At 43.4% G+C, this 19005-nt stretch overlaps 2 protein-coding genes across 3 annotated transcripts; both read left to right on the forward strand.

The window, feature by feature from the left end:
* LOC8071165 (histone-lysine N-methyltransferase ASHR2) lies at nt 3037-9058 on the forward strand. Of its 2 annotated transcripts, none has more exons than XM_021465826.1 (2): nt 3037-4347; nt 7748-8605. In XM_021465826.1, the coding sequence occupies exon 1, from the start codon at nt 3083-3085 to the stop codon at nt 4295-4297; it is 1215 nt and encodes a 404-aa protein (XP_021321501.1). In that variant the 5' UTR covers nt 3037-3082; the 3' UTR covers nt 4298-4347; nt 7748-8605. The 2 variants fall into 2 exon arrangements, with proteins under 2 accessions (XP_021321501.1, XP_002444013.1); XM_002443968.2 differs by lacking the exon at nt 7748-8605 and adding an exon at nt 8612-9058 and having other exon boundaries at nt 3039-4347.
* LOC8071166 (cysteine-rich and transmembrane domain-containing protein A) lies at nt 10663-11630 on the forward strand. Its single transcript, XM_002443969.2, has 2 exons — nt 10663-11074; nt 11235-11630. The coding sequence occupies exons 1-2, from the start codon at nt 10875-10877 to the stop codon at nt 11278-11280; spliced, it is 246 nt and encodes an 81-aa protein (XP_002444014.1). The 5' UTR covers nt 10663-10874; the 3' UTR covers nt 11281-11630.

Raw genomic sequence — 19005 nt, forward strand, 5'->3', positions numbered from 1 at the left:
GTTGACACCTCAGCACAGCACCTCCGACTTCTCAACAAGATGTAATTAGGTGCCACCACCACCGGTCGAGGGACTAAGCACGATGCAAGATTTCTAAGACGGCAGGATGGACACCTCCAAGTAGGAAGCGGTGCCCACAGGTGTCGTCATCTGAGTTTTCACCCTGATTGCAACTAGTAATGACTAATGATTATTGAAGTAACAGGTAAAAAGCATCAAAACGATAATTAGTACTGAGGCCAGTGGACAACAATCTGTTAAACAATTCACAAAAATCATAATGGCTACACCTAACATATATATGCATTCTCAATTAACAATTTAGAATTGTTGATCTTACTCCACAATTATTGCCCTTGTGAGCAAAAGAAGGGTAAACAATAGTATTTTGAGGATGGCCCTCATCGATCATGTTGGACTTTTGATAACAAGAGAAGTTTTTACTGTGTCTATTATTGTCAAATTTTGGGAATTGTGGAACAATCTTGTGTTTCATAGAGCAAGGATTCTTATATCTGGCGCCTTTCAACCTCTGGATAGTACTCAACAAAATCCACATTTATGGGTCCTACCTTGACTTTATCAATTTTAGTTTATGGGAATGGATTTCGAAAGCATGGGTGAAACCAACTTGATCCCTATTCAGTTTTAACGATTAATGATGATACAATCATTGTAACTAACGTGTTTTTTTACAAAGACATTACTTAGTGAGGTCACAATGATGATGATCGATTGGGAATTATGGGTTTCATGCCCCTATTCTTGGATTTCAATAGATTTTCAAAGGATACGTATCAAGGTTAAGGATGGACTAATTATAAGTGTCGTTTGACATTGAGAGAAACTTACAGTAGTTTATGTTCTTATTTTTTCCTTTGGTTGTATTATAAATGGGTATGAACGAATAGCTTCACCTAGGTAAGTTTAGAGAGTTGATGTAATGCACACTTGTGAAAGTTAGCACTAGGTAGTTCAAATGAAGTTCAAGAATAGATGAAACCCAAATCTAAACTCAAAGTGCTTGATGGATGCATTTGGGCACATTTTATAAGCACTAGTTTTATCTAGTGTGGGCACCAAAGGAACGGAACAAAGCCTACCTAGGGTTTGCTCTCATAACACCGGTTTATACTTCTGATACATAAGAGAAAGAAAACAAAGAGGGTGCATAGCGATTCAAGAGGTCCTTAAGGCTCATGATGACAACGGGTACGTACCTGATGGGTAGTGGCTATCAATACCCACACCCGTGAAGTCTAAATTTCACCCGTCGAATTACCCTACCCGCACACGGGTAGAAAAATGCTCCTGTAGCCGCACCCGCGTGGACAAATTCTACCTGACGGGTAATCTGCACCCGAGAGCATACCAAGAATTACATATAAATATCTGAGATTCACACATAAAATAAATCATTCCAAGCCTACAACAAGTTATAAACTAATATTCATATAATAAACATCAAATTCATATATATACTAGGAGGTTTTAGTTGGATTTAGACCAAATTTGTGGGCTATATAAGCTAAAATGATAAGGGTGTCTGGTTATTTTGGTGAGTACTTTTTACTCGCGGCTGGGTGAGTATGGTTTGTGTACACCCACACCCATATCCACCATACCCAATGGGTATAGGATTTTGCTCAATAACATACCTATGGATACAAAATTCATTCCTACCCGCCTCTTTATCGGGTAGTCGGATTTTAGGTATCCGTCGTCATCTTAATTTGAAGCACTGGATCTCTCAGGTGGTCACCGGATAATAAAAACAAAGAGCATGTTTTTTTTGGTGCATCTTTGCTCAGTGCTCATCGAATTTCTCCGGTGCTGCAGTAGAGGACCCGTACTATAGTAATGACTAGTTGATTGTTTGAGTCTGTGGAAGGGCACTTGATTTCTCTATGCTACACAAGAAAACACACCGGAGAATTCTGCTGTGTTTTTTTTTCAGTTGAGTGGATTTCAAACGTCTAGCTTTTAGTTGGTGGCCCATAGTACACCGCCACTCATGCATTGAGGCTCTCTTGGACACCTGACCAGTGAGCTACACATATTGATATCCAAGGGAGGGTTTAGGCCTATTGGAGTTTTTTGGATTTCAACTGAAGAATAAGGACTCCATTAGTTATTTGAGAGTATCAAGTGTCCATCCACTCATGACTCATCTCACTAGGCTTGGTTAGGTCAAGTGCGAGTTTGTGCTTGTTGGTATATTCAACATCACTCGGGCGACTTGGTGGTGTTAAGGAACTTAGTGATCTTTGGTCAAAAAAGGAGCTTAATGATCTCGGCGGTGATTGTGGGATGCCTAAATTGTTGTACACTTCACCGATAATCCATTGTTCTAGAGTGGAGAAGGATCAACCACTAGAGAGCACTTGATCCTTGTGTGGATCAAGAGGGTGGTACTCCTGCACAACTATACTCCAACAAGGACTAGTGTAGCATGTATTTGGCCATGGCACGACTCTTTTGCCCCTAAGCCTTACTAACGCGGTCTGGCTGCCTGCCCTGGCCGCTCCCTTTATGTGACATGGTTGGGCTGGCCTGGCCATGGCACCACGCCAACACGTATGGTTTTCTAAAAAAATCCAGCATGTACAATATTCTATGCAAAATAAATGGGTAAAAGATCATTCAAGCAATGGATAAAACCATGAATTTTAGCATAAATAAATGGACTTTTTACTAATTTATTTTGCATAGAATACTGTACATGCTGGAGTTTTTTAGGAAGCTGTACATGTTGGTGTGGTGCCATGGCCAGGCAGCGGCTAGCCATGTCACGTACGACTAGGGAGCGGCCAGGGCAGCCAGCCAGACCATGTTAGTAAAGCCCAAGGGTAAAAGAGTCATGCCATAGCCAAATATATGTATTTAGAACTTAAAACATAATTAATTGTATTAAAATATTATTAGAACTTACAAACAATATTTGTAGTTCTTTTTGGAATTTGTGGTCCATTTTCTCCACAAGCCCAAGCTCAGCCCATGATTTCTTTCTTAGCCCATCTTTGCCATTTAAAGCCCTGTTTTGTCACGCGCCCCTCGCAAAACCTCCCCTGCCGCCGCCACCATGGAGAGTGCGCCGCAAACCCCCACCACGGCGGCCGCCGGCGATGCCCTTCGCGTAGCCGACCTCCCGGGGCGCGGTCGCGGTCTCGTGGCCGCCCGCAACGTCCGCGAGGGTGAGGTGCTCCTCTCCGAGCCTCCCGTCCTCCTCTACCCGTCCACCCTCTCCTCTCTCGCCTCCTATTGCTCCGCCTGCTTCCGCTCCCTCCCCGCCGCCGCCACGGTTCCCTGCGCTTCCTGCCGCGCCGCCGCCTTCTGCTCCCCGGCATGCGCCGCCGCTTCGCACCCGCGCCTCCTCTGCGCCGCGCTGTCCCACGGCGGCGGCGCCGGCGTCGCCGCCGCGGCCCCCACCGAGGCGATCCAAGAGCCGCTCCTCTTCCTCCTCTCCGCCTACTCCCTCCCAGAGTCAACCATCCACTCCATCCTCTCCCTCTCCTCGGCGCCGCCCCCGCCCCCGGGCGCGCAGGACGCCGCGGGGCTCCACGCTGCGGTGGCGGCCCTAGCGCCGCCGCACATGCTTCCCCAGGGCTTCTCGCCAGACCTAACGGCGGCGCTCCTTGCCAAGGACCGGGCCAACAGCTTCGCCATCATGGAGCCGTACCGCGTTGGGATGTCGCTCGAGCTCCTGAAGGCGCGGGCCTACGCGGTGTACCCCCGTGCTTCGCTGTTCAACCATGACTGCCTGCCCAATGCGTGCCATTTCGATTACCCCGACAGGCCTGGGCCGGGGAACACTGACATTGTGGTGCGTGCACTCCATGACATACCTGAGGGGAGGGAGGTCTGCATCAGCTACTTTGCGGCCAATTGGAGGTATGCTGATAGGCAGCGCAGGCTGCTGGAGGATTATGGGTTCCGGTGTGAGTGTGATCGCTGTCAGGTGGAGAGCCAGTGGAAGGATGATGATGATGATAACAATGGAGGTGATGGGGATGACACCATGGAAGAGGAGGGTGAGGACGATGCTGGAGATAGAGGTGATGATGGGATGGAGGAGGAAGAGGGGGATGGTGCTACCGATGGCAATGATGATTTCCCACATGCCTACTTCTTTGTTAGGTATTTATGTGACAATGAGGGTTGCTGGGGTATGCTTGCTCCATTGCCACCCTCACCGAATGGGGACCTGTCCCATGTGTTTGAATGCAATCTCTGTGGGAAGCTGAGGAAGGAAGAGGATGCCATGCCTGATGAGGGCACTTCTGGCATGGTACATTAGGACGATGAGTGATGAAAACATACTGATCTGTGTGCTGCTTCCTTTAGTGGGTAAGAATTTGCTACACTCCTCTGTTTTACTGTTCTTGGGCTTGCTAGTTCACTTCTCTAGTAATATTTCTGAAGCCGAGTACAATTAGTGGCATTCTATTGTTTGATTTCATATTTTACACAGTTAAAGAAAATAATGTTCAGTTGGGAATATTCTGATTTAGAGCATGTATGTAAGGATTTGATTAGGTTGCTGCTGTAACCATGTTATCAATAATCTAATCTGTCTCAATTTTGTTTCTAGTTAGTAATTTGCACATAGTTGGATGTAGATATTTTTTTTTGTGGTTTCTCTTAATTCCCTGGTTGAATTCAGGAAAGGGGGACAATGTCAGTACTCAGGAGTTAAGTTATACTAATAACTTGCAGTTTGGCACTTCTTTTCTTTAGAATAATGAAATGTGTTATTTGACCTTTGAAACACCCTTCAGAATATCCCCTTGTGGGATCCTCTGATTATGATTATTCCCTTGGATTGAGATTATAGTCATGTGGATGTTGATTACTGTCACTCTGCGATCCAATATTTTTTGTTAGCAAGTAAAATAATTTACCACCATCAGCACTTTGCTATCATTATTCACTTGTTTGTGCTACCGCTTCCAGTTTGCATATTTGTACGAGTGAGCTATTGACTTGTTGTTGTTTCTAAATTTAAGCCACATAATCCTCCTCTTTTAGATTGTTAGTTCTGCCATACACTTAGTGCCTCAAATCATTCTGGGTCAAGTTTTCCTCATGTGAGCTAGCTTTTTTACACCCTCCGTCCCATAAAGGATGGAAATCTCGAGTTTCAAGGTTAGGTTAGTAGAGACGTAAAATTATGCATACGCCCCTGGCATCTGGTGAATGTGAGCACTTCTACAGAGTTCTGATGTGAGCACTTCCATGTTTCTAGAAAGTGCGGGAGTCCGTGGTGTTTAGCTTATGGCTGAGAATGACTGAGATGCATGGACTGGGATGCTGTGTGGTGGTTGCATTCTGTGCTTTGTTTAGACTGATGGGTCCCATGCTAAAAAGTTGATGTCGTAAAACTACGTTTACATGCTTTCTGAGACATGTTTTGAACTCCAGAATTCCATCCTTTCTGGGACGGAGGGAGTACTGGAGTGTGTAGATTACATTGTTTTTATAGCAGACGCCCAGGGCTAATGTTGAAAAGTGATTTGACATTGCATGAATAAACCACCAGTACCAGCATGTTAGAAACAAAAGACTTTAGCCATAGAATCTCTAGCCTAATTAACATGAACACTACTCTCCCCGTTCCAAATTGTAAGTGATTTTGTTTTTTTCTAAGATACATAGCGTATATACTTGTTGTTAACATAGCACATATTTACACAGTAGAATCATTCATGCAGAGGCAATGTGTAAAGAATGCACTGCTTAATAAGTAGGACGAATAATGCTATTATTACATTCAATCAAACATCTATAGTTCCCAAAAGGTATAATAGATCATAATCAACTAATAAAGAAACTAGAGTAATGTTCCTCTCATGTTGGGGACTTGTATTACATGATTTGATCTAAAACAAACGTCAAGGGCATGTTTGGTTGATATCCACATTTGGTCAAACCTAACCTTAGGCAAAGTGTGGCTGTTGCCAAAAATGTGGTGACAAAAAATGTTCACCACAAACTTTGGTTTGCTTAAGGTGTGGCGTGACAACCTGTGGCTATCAACCAAACATGCCCTAACTAATAGCAATAGGGGAGTGTTGAGGTCTTCATCATCATGCTCATGTCCATTGGATGCTTTTAAGTTTGCACTCCCAATTGCATCATCCACATAGTAAACAATCTCTTTGAAGAACTAATAATGTGTCTAAGGGCACATAAGTTAACCCTCCAAGTTTTAACATAAAGGGACTCATTAATTAGAATTCACCATTATTACCCTTGACGAGCTAGCCCTTGAATGCATCAGTCCCTCTTCATATGCCCATCTTTCTTGCAGAAGTGACATTTTGATCCTTAGGACCATACCCATCGCTTGACTTTTTGGACTTTTGCTTCTTGGAATTGAGCTTCATCTTATGGCTTTGGGCAAAAAGGTGTGCATAATCCTTTTGAGCTTCATCTTATTTTGGCAAAATGGTTTGCATAATCCATTTTCCTAGTTTTGAACCGCTCTTCTACCAAACCCAAGAATTGCTTAGCATTGTCAGAATCAAGGATTGCTTCCCTTAACTCTAGCAATGATGCTATTTTTCATAATCATAAGTGACTCTCTATTTGAGCTTTCCCATTGCTATTTTTCATAATCATAAGTGTCAACTGTTGGGGCAACAGGGGCATCTTCACGAATGGCGTGATCATAGTCCGTAAGACCAGGACTAAGAAAACCAACTGAATCTCCTTCCATAATGAAAAGTTGTCCAGTTGAGCTGAGGGAGCAGCATCTGACTATCTGAGTGACTTAGAGCTGATCCAAAAAAAAGTGACATGAGGGTATGCAAAAATAATGTCATGCATGAATTCATTTCTAAGTTTGTCTGATTAAAAGCATGATAATGATAGCTCGAATTTGTATCACTGATGGGCAAACACAGACAAACCAAAAGCATAACCTTGTGGTGCATGCGTATGCTTTGACCAACATTGATCCATTTGCATGTGCCACAAGATTATGGTTGTGTTCTGCCAATTGTTATGCGAGTTAGAGTTGTCATTAGCATGCTTTTAATCAGATTAACATATAGTTAAATTCATGCACGGCATTATTTTTACATACCCTCACTTATGTCATTTTATTTTGAGTTAGCTCAAAGTCTTTTAGAGGTTGCCAGTAAGATTAAGGGCATCCCTCAGCTCACCTGGACTAACTTATGGAAGGAGGAGGTTCAGATGGTCCTCTTAGTTCAGTTTTTTTGGACTATGAGCATGTCATTCATGAAGACACTCCTGTCGCACTGACAGTTTCCCATGATTATGACAACACCTTTGCTGAAACGATTAAGGAATGTGTCTGATAAGTATTGATGAGAGTGTTCAAACTGGGTGTCACTTATGATTACGAAGAGTAGTTGTGCTAGTGTTAGGAGAGCCATCCCTGAAGGCTAAGCAATTCTTTGATTTAATAGAAGAGAGACTGAACACTGGGCAAAGGATTATGCACAACTTGTTGCCCAAAGCCATAAGATGAAGCTCAATTCCAATAATAACAAATCTAAAAGGTCAAGAGCGAGTATGGTCCTAAGAAGGGATCAAAATGTTGTTTTTGTAAAAAAAGATAGCCATATGCAAACTGTAATGGCTTCAAGGCTAGTTTCTCAAGAAGGATAATTATGAATCAATTTTAATTAATGAATCCCTTTATGGTCATATACTTGGATGATTAACTCTGCACATTACTAATTCTTCTTGGGTTTGTTTACTATGCCGATGATTGCAGTAGGGAGCGCAAAATTAAAAACTTTCAATGGACATGAGCATGTTGATGAAGCCCTCAACACTCTACTCTCCTGTTGATATTAGTTAATGTTTGTTTTTTAGATCAAATATGTAATCTATGTCCCCAGCATGAGAGAAACACTACTCTTTCTTTCTTAGCTAATGATGGTCTATTATACCTTTAGTAGTGACATTATTTGTCCTGCTTCTTAAACAAGGCATTATGTATTATCTCTGAACTTACGATGTCAGCCTTTCGATAAAAGTGGAGAAAGTTGGAAGATGATCTCTAGCCATGTAAAGCGAATGAGAATGGGCCAATGTCCATAACTCTTCCAAGACCAAGTCAGAGGGGGAGTAAGCAGTTCATCGATGATAGGCCATTTATCCCTAGGGGATGGTCAGTGGTGCTAATCCCCACCCACCTTAATTTAGTAGTGTTCATGTTAATTAGGCTGGATCCTGTCATTCCTGTGGCCAAGGTCTTCTGTTTTAACACAATAAGCTTACTTAGGAGAGTGGGATGGAGTGTCAAAATGGCACATCATTTCATTTTTAGTTTCATGGAGATATCCAATTTGAACAGTGTCTAGGCTTGAGGACTTACAAATTTCTCTACGAATTGTCCTCTTGGGTCATACTGATGAGAAAACTGTGATAATAAAATTCACCTGTTTTGATGTTTACCTTGAGCCTTGTAAAGGTTCTCATCATTTATTAACATTTCATCATGCTCCACAATCAGCTATGTTCCATTTTCAAGGAAAAATGACTACATTACATGTTTACATTGATTGTGGACAGAATTGGAACAATATATATATATGTCACTGATTTTTCTGATATGCAAATCATTTAATGGCAGAACTCTAGGTGAAGGAAGCCTGGCAATTCCTTCCCCCTTGATGAGCTGTTTGGCTGAAAGGGAATGGGTTCGGTTCATCTGAAGGCAGGAAATGTTCATGTAATACCATGTAGGCCAAACCTTAGCTTGTAGCCTTGTACTGTGTTTTGGAATTCCTCTTTGGGCTGTAGAGCTTCTCGTGATTCAATTCTGGGAAGGACATGGACTTGGATAGGTGACCGAGTTCGGCATTATGGTATGGTATGTTAATCAGTTTTCCTGATGTGGTCTGAACTTAGCCGGTCTGAAGTCTGGTAAATGACTGTGGCGCGATAGGAATATTACCTACTTTTCTTCAATGAGAATATTAGCTACTTTTGGGAGAACAGATGGCTGGCGTATTACTAACCTTTTTTTATTAGGGGATGTCCGTATGTACTCCGGTTGAATTATAATCTTTTGTTTTGATGCTTGTTTGCCCCCAAAGTATTGATCATTGGTGTTCAACTTTTTTTTCCTGATCGCTTACAGTTGAGAGGAATAGGACATTATAATGCAAGATGCTTAACTATGAATGTTGAAAGAGATATAGATGCTATCTCACTGAACACATGCATAAAAGTTAACGGTTCCAATCAAAAAGTCTGCTTGATAAGCTTAGCTATCTTGTTAGCATGCGTACCTTTGTTTTTGTGAGAGAAGGGAAGCAGAGTAGGAGCTTTTCCTGTGCGCATGATTAGTCACAGACGGGAGCACCGATGCGCCCAGATTAAGAACCCCATTTAGAGGTTTGTTTTTCCTTTTTGTGGCTGCAACTCCTGACACACTATTATAGCAGCCGTGTGCATGATTGTTGTTGATCAGCATAAAGGTTGACAGATGAGAAAAGTTGGAAGAGCACGGACGCTTCTTCAACATATTGTATTTATTTTTCCATAATTATTTATCACGTAATGTAAAGATGTATCATGCTTTATCTTTAGTTTATATACAATCTTTTCCTTCTTTAATTAAATAAAGAAACTAGACCTGAGAATTGTCGATTACGTTGTGTGTACCACCGTTGACAGATGTGAGATGTCAGGGCGATGCGAGCGATCGTCATTCGCTACCACCACTGAAGCATGGAATTCCGCCGCGTCAGCGCAAGTCGGTACCAACGCGGCAATCTGGACGGTCCAGTAGCTCCGATCCGTCAAGCCTCTGCCGTCCTCGGTCCCTCCTCCACGTGGCTGAGGTATCCTCGGTCCTAGTTGCCGCACAAGGCACGTACGTGTTAAAATTTAATATGCACTATAGTATTTTTATTGTATTTAATAATTATATTAGTGTCTAATAATGAACTAAATAGGCTTAAAAGATTTATCTCACAAATTATCTTCTAGCTGTGTGTTTAGTTTCATAAATAATCTATATTTAGTACTAAATGTATATGTCTAAACATTCGATACGATGAGTGGTAAAAAAAATCAGCCGTAACCAAATAGAACCTAAGGATCTATTCGGTACAGACCTGTTGTGAACTGTTTTTTTACCAATTTTTTTCAAAACAGTTATTTTCCTACTCACATAAAATCATTTTTTTCAAAACAGCTTCTTAGATAAAGCTATTTTTCTTCTTTCATAAAAATATAAGTTAGAATAAAACGGAAAAAGTAGTTTATCTTAGCCCTCTCCTGAATTTCTTTGTTTCATCCATGCAGGAAGGTGGTGGTAAAGCTATTTTATTAAATAATTTTTTCAAAATAGCTTAACTATATCTCAAAAGTTACTCATAAAGCTTTTTTTTTAAAAAAAAGACAAATATTGTAAAGATGAGCTATGCTAAACAGGATCTAAATCCAATTGAGAAAACGCGTCCAATCGGGAGGCGACGCGCGACCATGAGCTAGGAGGCGACCGGCCGCCGCCCCGCTGAAAGCGACCGTTGTTTTTCTCCGTCGCGGCGGCCTTTCCTTCGACGCGTTTATTGTTTGTTGTCGGCAGGAGGAGCACGGCTGCACGACGGCGACGGCGACGACGCGTCTAAGCAAAGCCATGGATATGATGCGCGTTGCAGGCTCCTATATATATATACATGCATGCACGGTTAGGACGACGAGGAACCATCATCCATATCTCCGGCCCGGCCGTCCACTTCTGCATCATCTGCCAGTGCCAGCATAGCCGTTCGCACACAGCGAACACTACAGAGATCTAGCTAGCTAGCTACCTATATATAGCTATTCTTCAGCAGCGGCTTCAGCGCCTGCTGTATAGGTTGATCCACCGACCCACACCGACCATGAGCTACCAAGCAGGCTACCCGCCGCCGGCAGGTCAGCAGCAGGCCTACTACGGGGCGCCACCACCGCCGGCAGCCTACGTCGCGCCGCCGCCGCCCATGTACCCGCCGACGCAGGACGGCGGCGGGTACGACCAGCACCAGCAGCAACAGGCCACGACTACGGCCAGCCGCGGCGGCGACGGATTCTGGAAAGGATGGTGAGCGAGCATTATCTCTTCTTGCATTTGGACGACCCTCTATATATATCTCGGCTAATTTTGTTGGTTGCTTACTTGCTTCAGCCGTTTTTACCCGGCCGGCATGCGTTCGTTTCTTTGCTAACTTAATTTACTGCCCTCCGTGATGTGTGTCTGTCAGCTGCGCCGCCATCTGCTGCTGCTGCCTCCTCGACATGTGCTTCTGAAGATCGATCACGATTATAGACAACGACATCCACCCCAGCTGCTCATCGATGATTAGTGGCGCAATTTCTCTCCTTTATTATTTTCCGTGAGATAGAAAGTGTGATCATCATATCATTCACGACATGCTGAGTTGATGTCAATGGTCTATGATGACGATCGACCCGTGATGCATAGTCATAGCTTTTCTTTCTGGTGCTGCTGTATGTGTAGTGTACGTGTATTGAGTACTTGTTGTCCAGATTTATCTATTGTGAATTATTATTCCCCGGTGGCCCACCCATGCACGTGGCACCTACCATTTTTTTTATAATGTATACACATTTTTTTTATATAAACACGTGCTTGAGTCCATGCCTCTCCACTTCACGTACCTAATCTTATGATCTCATTTTAAATACGAGGAACATAATGTTCTAGTTTGTCCAAATCATACATATATACGAGTTTTAGACAAAAATGCATCTCCAGTTGGGACGTACTCCCTCCGTCCCATAAATAAATGCATTTCTTTGACTGGTATGATTCATGTTTGACCATTTATCTTATTTATTTTTTTGTAAATAATAAAATAAATAAATTATTATAAAAATATATCTAACAATAAAATAAGTCATAAAAAATAAATAATATTTATTAATTTTTTTTGAATAAGACAAACAGTCAACATAAATCATAGAAGTCAAATAAATGTGTTTATTTGTGGGATGGAGGGAGTAGCGCAACAAGTTTTACTACTTGGGATAAAGAGCAACAGGCTTGGCAAGTGATCTCTAAGTCGGGAAGGTCCATACAAAGAGATGTTGTAAGGTGATAATTTCCTAAGACCAATTAAAGGAAGATATTTGAAAGAAAAATAAGAAACCTACGCATTGTCCAATAATGACCGATATATGTATCGCCTCTAGAACAAAAAATGGTCAATGCATGCATTGCCCCTAGAATAAAACAATTGTTGGAGTTGGCATTGTTGCTATTGTTGTTATGTGTTTGTAAACTCATATTGCTTTGCTTAAATACCAGAGAACATACGTTGAGAGCAAATATGATCAAGTGAGTAAAAAGAACAATGCAGTTAAAAAAAATAAAATTTGGGCCAAATGTACAAAATCGAGAGAAAACCGGCCAAGAATAGTTTGGGAGGTGCGTGGTTGGCCAATAAAAACCAGCTGAGGCTGATTTCTTCAGGAAGGGCATATGGAGCCTAAAAAAACTAGCCTTATTAACCAATTTAGGAACCGACATGTGCCGGTGTTTGCTTTTAGAGTCGGTTCAATTCTATTTTGATGGGAACTTGTCCGATTTTATTAGAAACTTATGGATTGCGTGTAAGATATTGGTCTTCTATGGGGATAAGACCAACCCCTCTATATGTAATCACAACATATTGAGGTGTCCAATCCAATTGATAAAAAATCAATCTACTTTCTTCTTTGACCAAGCTCTTCCAACCTCCTGCTGTCTAGCACGTCTCTCTTGATGAGATTTGCCTAGATGGTCCTGCTAATTCTAAGACACTCCCCTGCTACGCTACTCTCCGATGGGTCTTCTCTGGAGGGGTTGCTCTCTGACCAACCTTGCTGTTTGGACCTCTTTCAATTACGCTGTGTGCCTCAGCCATGTGGGCCCGAGCTATGTAGCACTTCATGGCGTGTGTGACCAGAATTTATGCCAACACACGCCACTTTTGATGTGTTGATTTTGGATATCCATATCACTTTTGATGTGGGTCAGACGGGATCCCCTGATCCCCTCCCTGCCTAGCGTTTTTATGCCCTAGCGTCGCCGCCAGGCAGCTCCCGTCGTCCATCACCGCTGGTCTCCCTTCCTTTCTCTCTGATATCCCATCGGAGGTTGAAGGGAGTGATGATCCATTGTTTTTAATAAGTTTTTTTAGTAGATCGAGTCTAGGTTAGTGTCTCTTCATGCTTAATTGTTTTGGTATTGGAGTTTTATCTTCTCCTTCTCCTCTCCGGTGATGGTGAAGGAGAGAGGTGAAATCGTCTTCTCCATGGCGGCTCCGTTGAAGATAAGGGCGACAACTTCGGCGTCAGCATCTTCTTCGACATGACGACATGGAGACTTTTGTTTCCGGACGGCGGCATCAAGGCGGAGATGATGTTGCCACCATGGAATAATTTTTTCCAGTCTCTTATCCGTTTTATTGTGGTTAGATCTAGCCACAATGAAGGACTAGGGAGAATAATTTTCAGATTAGTCTTCCTCACTCTTCAGTGGTAGAAAGAAGAAGAAGGAGACACCAGAAAGAAGAAGTTCCTCAATTCCGCTTACTGGAATGTTGGCCGTCGGCCGTCGTTCGTTAGACATTTGTTCTTAGGCCATTTGCCGAGTGTTTGTCTACGCGGTCATCCATACTGCAAAGTATCTAACAGGTTAGGTTTTGAGTTGTACTTTTCACAACATAGGTACTATATTGTAACCCAAAGTGCTTGTAACATGTCTGATGTATCTAGTTATCATATAATATAATTCTTCTTTCGTGGAAAAAAATATCACTTTTGATGTGTTGATTTTGGATATGATATCCCATAACCATATGAGTATATTTATCTTGAAATTTTGTTTTATATGAGTGTACCTTTTCTACATTTTACAGATATTTTGGGACAGAAAGGAGTAGTCAATGTTTTGTTTTCAAAACCATTATTTCAGCCATGAAAAACGTTATTATTTTAGGCGCTGTTTGGTTTGTCCATTTTGCTCGTGACCATCATGCAAGTCGTCGATTGTGTTTGGTTCTAACACAAGGGGCTGTTTAGTTCCCAAAAATTTTACAAAACTTTTTACGATTTTCTGTCACATCGAATCTTACGGCACATGCATAGAGCATTAAATATAGATAAAAAATAACTAATTGTATAATTTACCTGTAATTTGCGAGACGAATATTTTGAGCTTAATTAGTCTATGATTAGACAATAATTATCAAATACAAACAAAAATGCTACCGTAGCCATTTTATAAATTTTTTCAATAACTAAACAGGGCCGCACGCAGTGTAAAGCGATACCGTGAAATCGGATCCTAGTCTCTAGCTACTATTTAAAAGATGATAGCAACGTGAAATCAGATCACGATGATATCGACTTCATAACGTTTGCGTTTATAATGTAAATGCAAACGGTAATGTAACTGAATGATGTTAGAACCGTAAACAATGAATTAGATCATGCAGAATATAAGCTCAAGTGCATGAGCTGCAGTTACACACCAAACGATGACGAACGCTGAGCGACAAATCTTCAGGGAGCAACAAACTATACAGGCCGTTCTAAACCCCTTTTTACAGACAGTTTGGCGAACCGCCTGTATTTGGTGGCCTGTAGAATTTCCAGAAATTATGAAATCAGTTTTTTTAAATAGGAAAAAAAGATTTTAATACAGGGAAGTCGCGCATTTTTTCGCGTAAAATCACGTGCTACGCGGTCGGTGGGATTCGAACCTGAGACCTCACCCTCGCGCGTAGCCTCCTCTACCACTCCACCTATCACTCGCTTGTGTTTGTAATAGAGTTTAGTTCCCCACATACTATCATAAACCAAGCATAAATTGATTATTTGAGGCCCTAAACGGATTCAAATAGAAAAGTCGTCAACTATAAAGTTTTACAACTTTTTAAGACCTACAACTTTTATATTGGTAGTTCCTTCATCCGAGGTCATTTACAAAATTTGAATTTCAAATTTGAGAAATTCAAACGTAGTTTTCGATGACAAGATGATTTCAAATGAAAAAATTATCAACTACAAAGTTTCATAACTTTTCAAGATCTACAACTTTTATTTTGACGGTTTTTTCAAACGAAGTCATTTGAAAAGCTCAAAAAAATCAAGAGGCGGATTTCTTAAGAAACCACCTATAGAAATCATATTTCTACAGGCGGTTTCTTAAGAAATCCGCCTGTAGAAATACATGATTTCTACAGGCGGTTTTGTTAGAAAAACCGCCTGTAAAAATTAATTTTCACAGGTGGTTTTATATTCGGGTAAGCCTCATTTTTTCCACAGACGTTTTTTAATTAAAACCGCCTGTAAAAATTATGTTCCACCGCTGGCTTTGAGCACTTTTTTTACTAGTGTGAGTCCACTCCCCAGCGATGATGAATCCGGTGCTGGAGATCCACCACCTACCTCCCTCCCGCCGGAGCCCTACATACAGCACGCAGGTGCTGATTGCTTGCTGAGCAGCTCCATTTGTTAAATGATGAGTTAGTTAGCATAGGGCTAGGTTAGCCTGGCGCCTCCACCTTGTTTGTTAGAGTTTGTTGTGAGTTTGTTGTAACAAACCTAGATGTAAACGCCACGCCGTGGGGCTGTTCCCGGCAATATATAACACGTAACCGAGACCCTGGAGGGGTATCTCGTTCCACCACGTTTTACATGGTATCTAGAGCCTAGTCCATAAGGAGATCGATCCATGGCTCAATCCTCTTCATCGGCTGCCCTGGCCTCTCTTGCCTTAGAGTTTATCCCGGTGTCAGAGAAGCTTGGCCGCGGCAACTATGCGATGTGGCGTGCTCAGGTGGAGTCCGCCATCAGAGGTGCTCAACTAGGGCGCTTCATCAAAGCGACGGCAACCCCGCCGCAGGAGTTTCTGGAGCCTGACGACAAGAAGAAGGCGGATGGGAAGGCGACGCATCCCATCCCAAACCCGGAGTATGACGAATGGGTGGGAAAGGACCAGATGGTCCTGAGCTATCTGTTCGGGTCCCTCTTCGAGGAGGTTTTCGCCCAAGTGTCGTCCGCGACGATGGCGGCACAGCTCTGGGCGGCCATCGAAGGGGTGAATGCGTCCTAGTCGCGTGCACGGATGATAAGCACGCGCATGGCCCTTGCGACTGCTTCCAAGGGCTCCTCCTCGATTGCTGAATACTACACCAAGATAAAGGGACTCGCTGAGGAACTAGCAGCGGCTGGCCGCAAACTCGAAGATGAGGAGATGGTGTCTTACATCCTCACCGGGCTCGACCACGAGTACAACCCCCTGGTGACCGCGGTCACCGCACGGGTTGAGCCGATCACTCTTGGCGAACTTCACTCGCAGCTTGTCAGCTTCGAGCAGCGTATGGAGCTGCAAAATGGAGGGTCTTATCCCTCCGCAAATCTGGCGACCAAAGGAGGTCGCGGCGGTGGCAATCAGTCACGTGGTCGTGGCGGCGGCGGCGGTGGCCGTGGTGATCGCAGCGGGTCTGGTCGCGGAAATGGCTGGCGCAACAGCTTTCAACCTGGTGTCATCTGCCAACTCTACGACAAAGAAGGGCATCCAGTTGTTCGCTGTTTCAAGAGATTCGACCGGAACTTCACCGGTCCACCGCAGAACAGTGCGTCGACGGCCACCAGCTCATACGGCGTCGACACGAACTGGTACACCGACTCCGATGCAACAGATCACATCACCGGCGATCTGGAAAGACTGACCGTGCATGACAGATATCACGGCGGTGAACAGGTGCATGCAGCGAACGGGACAGGTATGGACATTGTTCATGTTGGTCATAGTATTGTTAGTACCCCAGATAAATCCTTTCATCTCAACAATGTCTTACACGTTCCCAAGGCTAGCAAAAACCTTTGTTCTGTTAATCGTTTTGTTAGAGACAATGATGTGTTCATTGAATTCCATCCTCATCATTTTTTGATTAAGGATCAGGTGACGAAGACCACCCTCCACAGCAGCAGATGTGAAGGTGGCCTTTACCCCTTGCGGCCAACCACAGATAAGCAGGCATTGGGTGTCATGAAGCCTTCGGCTTCCTTGTGGCATCAACGGCTAGGGCATCCTTCCACTCGTGTAGTCCAGGATGTCATTAGTCGCCACAAGCTTCTAGTTTTTCCAGATTCAAATAAAGATAGGGTGTGTGATGCATGTCAGCAAGGCAAGAGCCATCAATTGCCTTACCCTAAGTCTTGTAGTGTTTCATCCGGTCCTCTGGACCTTGTTTTCTCTGATGTATGGGGGCCTGCCCCAACTTCTGTTGGTTGCAAAAACTAATATGTTAGCTTCATTGATGATCATTCAAAATTTGTTTGGATTTATCTTCTGCAGCATAAGTCAGAAGTATTCCAATGCTTTCATGTTTTTCAAAATCTGGTTGAGCGACAATTTGATCGCAAAATTCGTGTTATGCAAACAGACTGGGGGAGTGAATATCAGGCTTTGCATTCCTTTTTCACACGTATTGGGGTAGAACACCATGTGTCATGTCCCCATGCCCATCAGCAAAACGGGACTGCTGAACGCAAGCACCGCCATATAGTCGAGATGGGTCTCACCCTTCTAGCCCATTCGTCTATGCCACTCAAATATTGGGATGAGGACTTTTCCACTGCCGTGTACCTCATCAATCGATTGCCATCCAAAGTCATCAACAATGAAACACCCTACGAGCGTCTCCTTGGTCACTCCCTTGATTATAGTTTTCTGTGAACTTTTGGCTGTGCTGTTTGGCCAAATTTGAGTCCTTACAATACCAGAAAACTAGAATTCAGGTCTAAACAATGTGTGTTTTTGGGCTATAGCACACTTCATAAGGGCTTTCGGTGCCTTGCTCCCAAGGAAGGCCGAATCTACATATCCCGTGACGTGTTTGACGAACATGTTTTTCCCTTTGCTAGTCTTGAACCCAATGCCGGTGCACGTCTCCGTGCAGAGATTTCTATCCTTCCTGATGCCCTCCTTAATCCATCTCATATTGGGGATACAACTTTACTTGACCAACGTGATCATTGTTTATCTAGTACTCACCCTGCACCAAGTTTTGGCTCTGTTGATGCAGGCATTGGCGGAAACTCGGGCTCAAATCATGGATAAAGGGGGAGCATAGGGCGTCATTTCATGTGCTCCCCACCCGGCGGCAACACAGCACTCGGAGGGGATTGCCTGACCGCTGAAACGGTCGCGCCTCACGGATCTTCCTTGGAGTCAGAGTAGGCTGGGCATGTGGAGGCCTCCACCACATCTGTACTCTAGGAGACAACTCAGGCAGGATCTTCTACATCGCTACCGTCCACTATACCGGCTCCAACGACGCCACAACATCCACAGACAGATCCAAGCGTGGGAAGGAGTCTGGCAGGCGCGGATTCTGGTGGGATTCTGTCCTCTGGATCTTCTGCAGCTGATGCTCCTGTCCAGCGCCCTGTCACACGACTTCAGCAGGGAATTAGCAAGCCCAAACAGTATACTGATGGCACGGTGAGGTGGTGTATGCAGGTGTCACCTTCGCCTGAAGAACCTAATTCCCTGAATGAAGCACTGGCTGATCCTAGATGGCGAGAAGCAATGAAGAGTGAATATCAAGCGCTTATGAAGAACAAGACCTGGCATCTAGTTCCTCGGCCAAAAGGGAAGAACATAATCGGTTGTAAGTGGGTATACAAGGTGAAAAGGAAAGCTGATGGGACAATTGATCGTTATAAAGCTCGGCTGGTAGCAAAAGGTTTTAAGCAACGCTACGGTGTCGACTATGAGGACACATTCAGTCCAGTAGTTAAGGCGGCAACTATTCGATTGATTCTATCCATTGCAGTGTCGAAGGGATGGTTCTTGCGTCAACTTGATGTCCAGAATGCCTTTTTACATGGGATTTTGGAAGAGGAAGTCTACATGAACTAACCTCCAGGGTATGCTAACAAATCACATCCATCCTATGTATGCAGATTGGACAAAGCATTGTATGAGCTAAAACAGGCGCCACGAGCTTGGTA

This window comes from Sorghum bicolor, chromosome 7 (assembly GCF_000003195.3).
Source record: "Sorghum bicolor cultivar BTx623 chromosome 7, Sorghum_bicolor_NCBIv3, whole genome shotgun sequence".
In the NCBI taxonomy this organism is placed as follows: domain Eukaryota; kingdom Viridiplantae; phylum Streptophyta; class Magnoliopsida; order Poales; family Poaceae; genus Sorghum; species Sorghum bicolor.

Excerpts from the sequence above, each read along its gene's own strand:
- LOC8071165 (XM_021465826.1), top strand. The coding sequence starts at position 3,083 with ATGGAGAGTGCGCCGCAAACCCCCACCACGGCGGCCGCCGGCGATGCC.
- LOC8071166 (XM_002443969.2), top strand. The coding sequence starts at position 10,875 with ATGAGCTACCAAGCAGGCTACCCGCCGCCGGCAGGTCAGCAGCAGGCC. Across the intron at positions 11,075-11,234 it reads GACGGATTCTGGAAAGGATG|CTGCGCCGCCATCTGCTGCT; the intron begins GTGAGCGAGCAT and ends TGTGTCTGTCAG.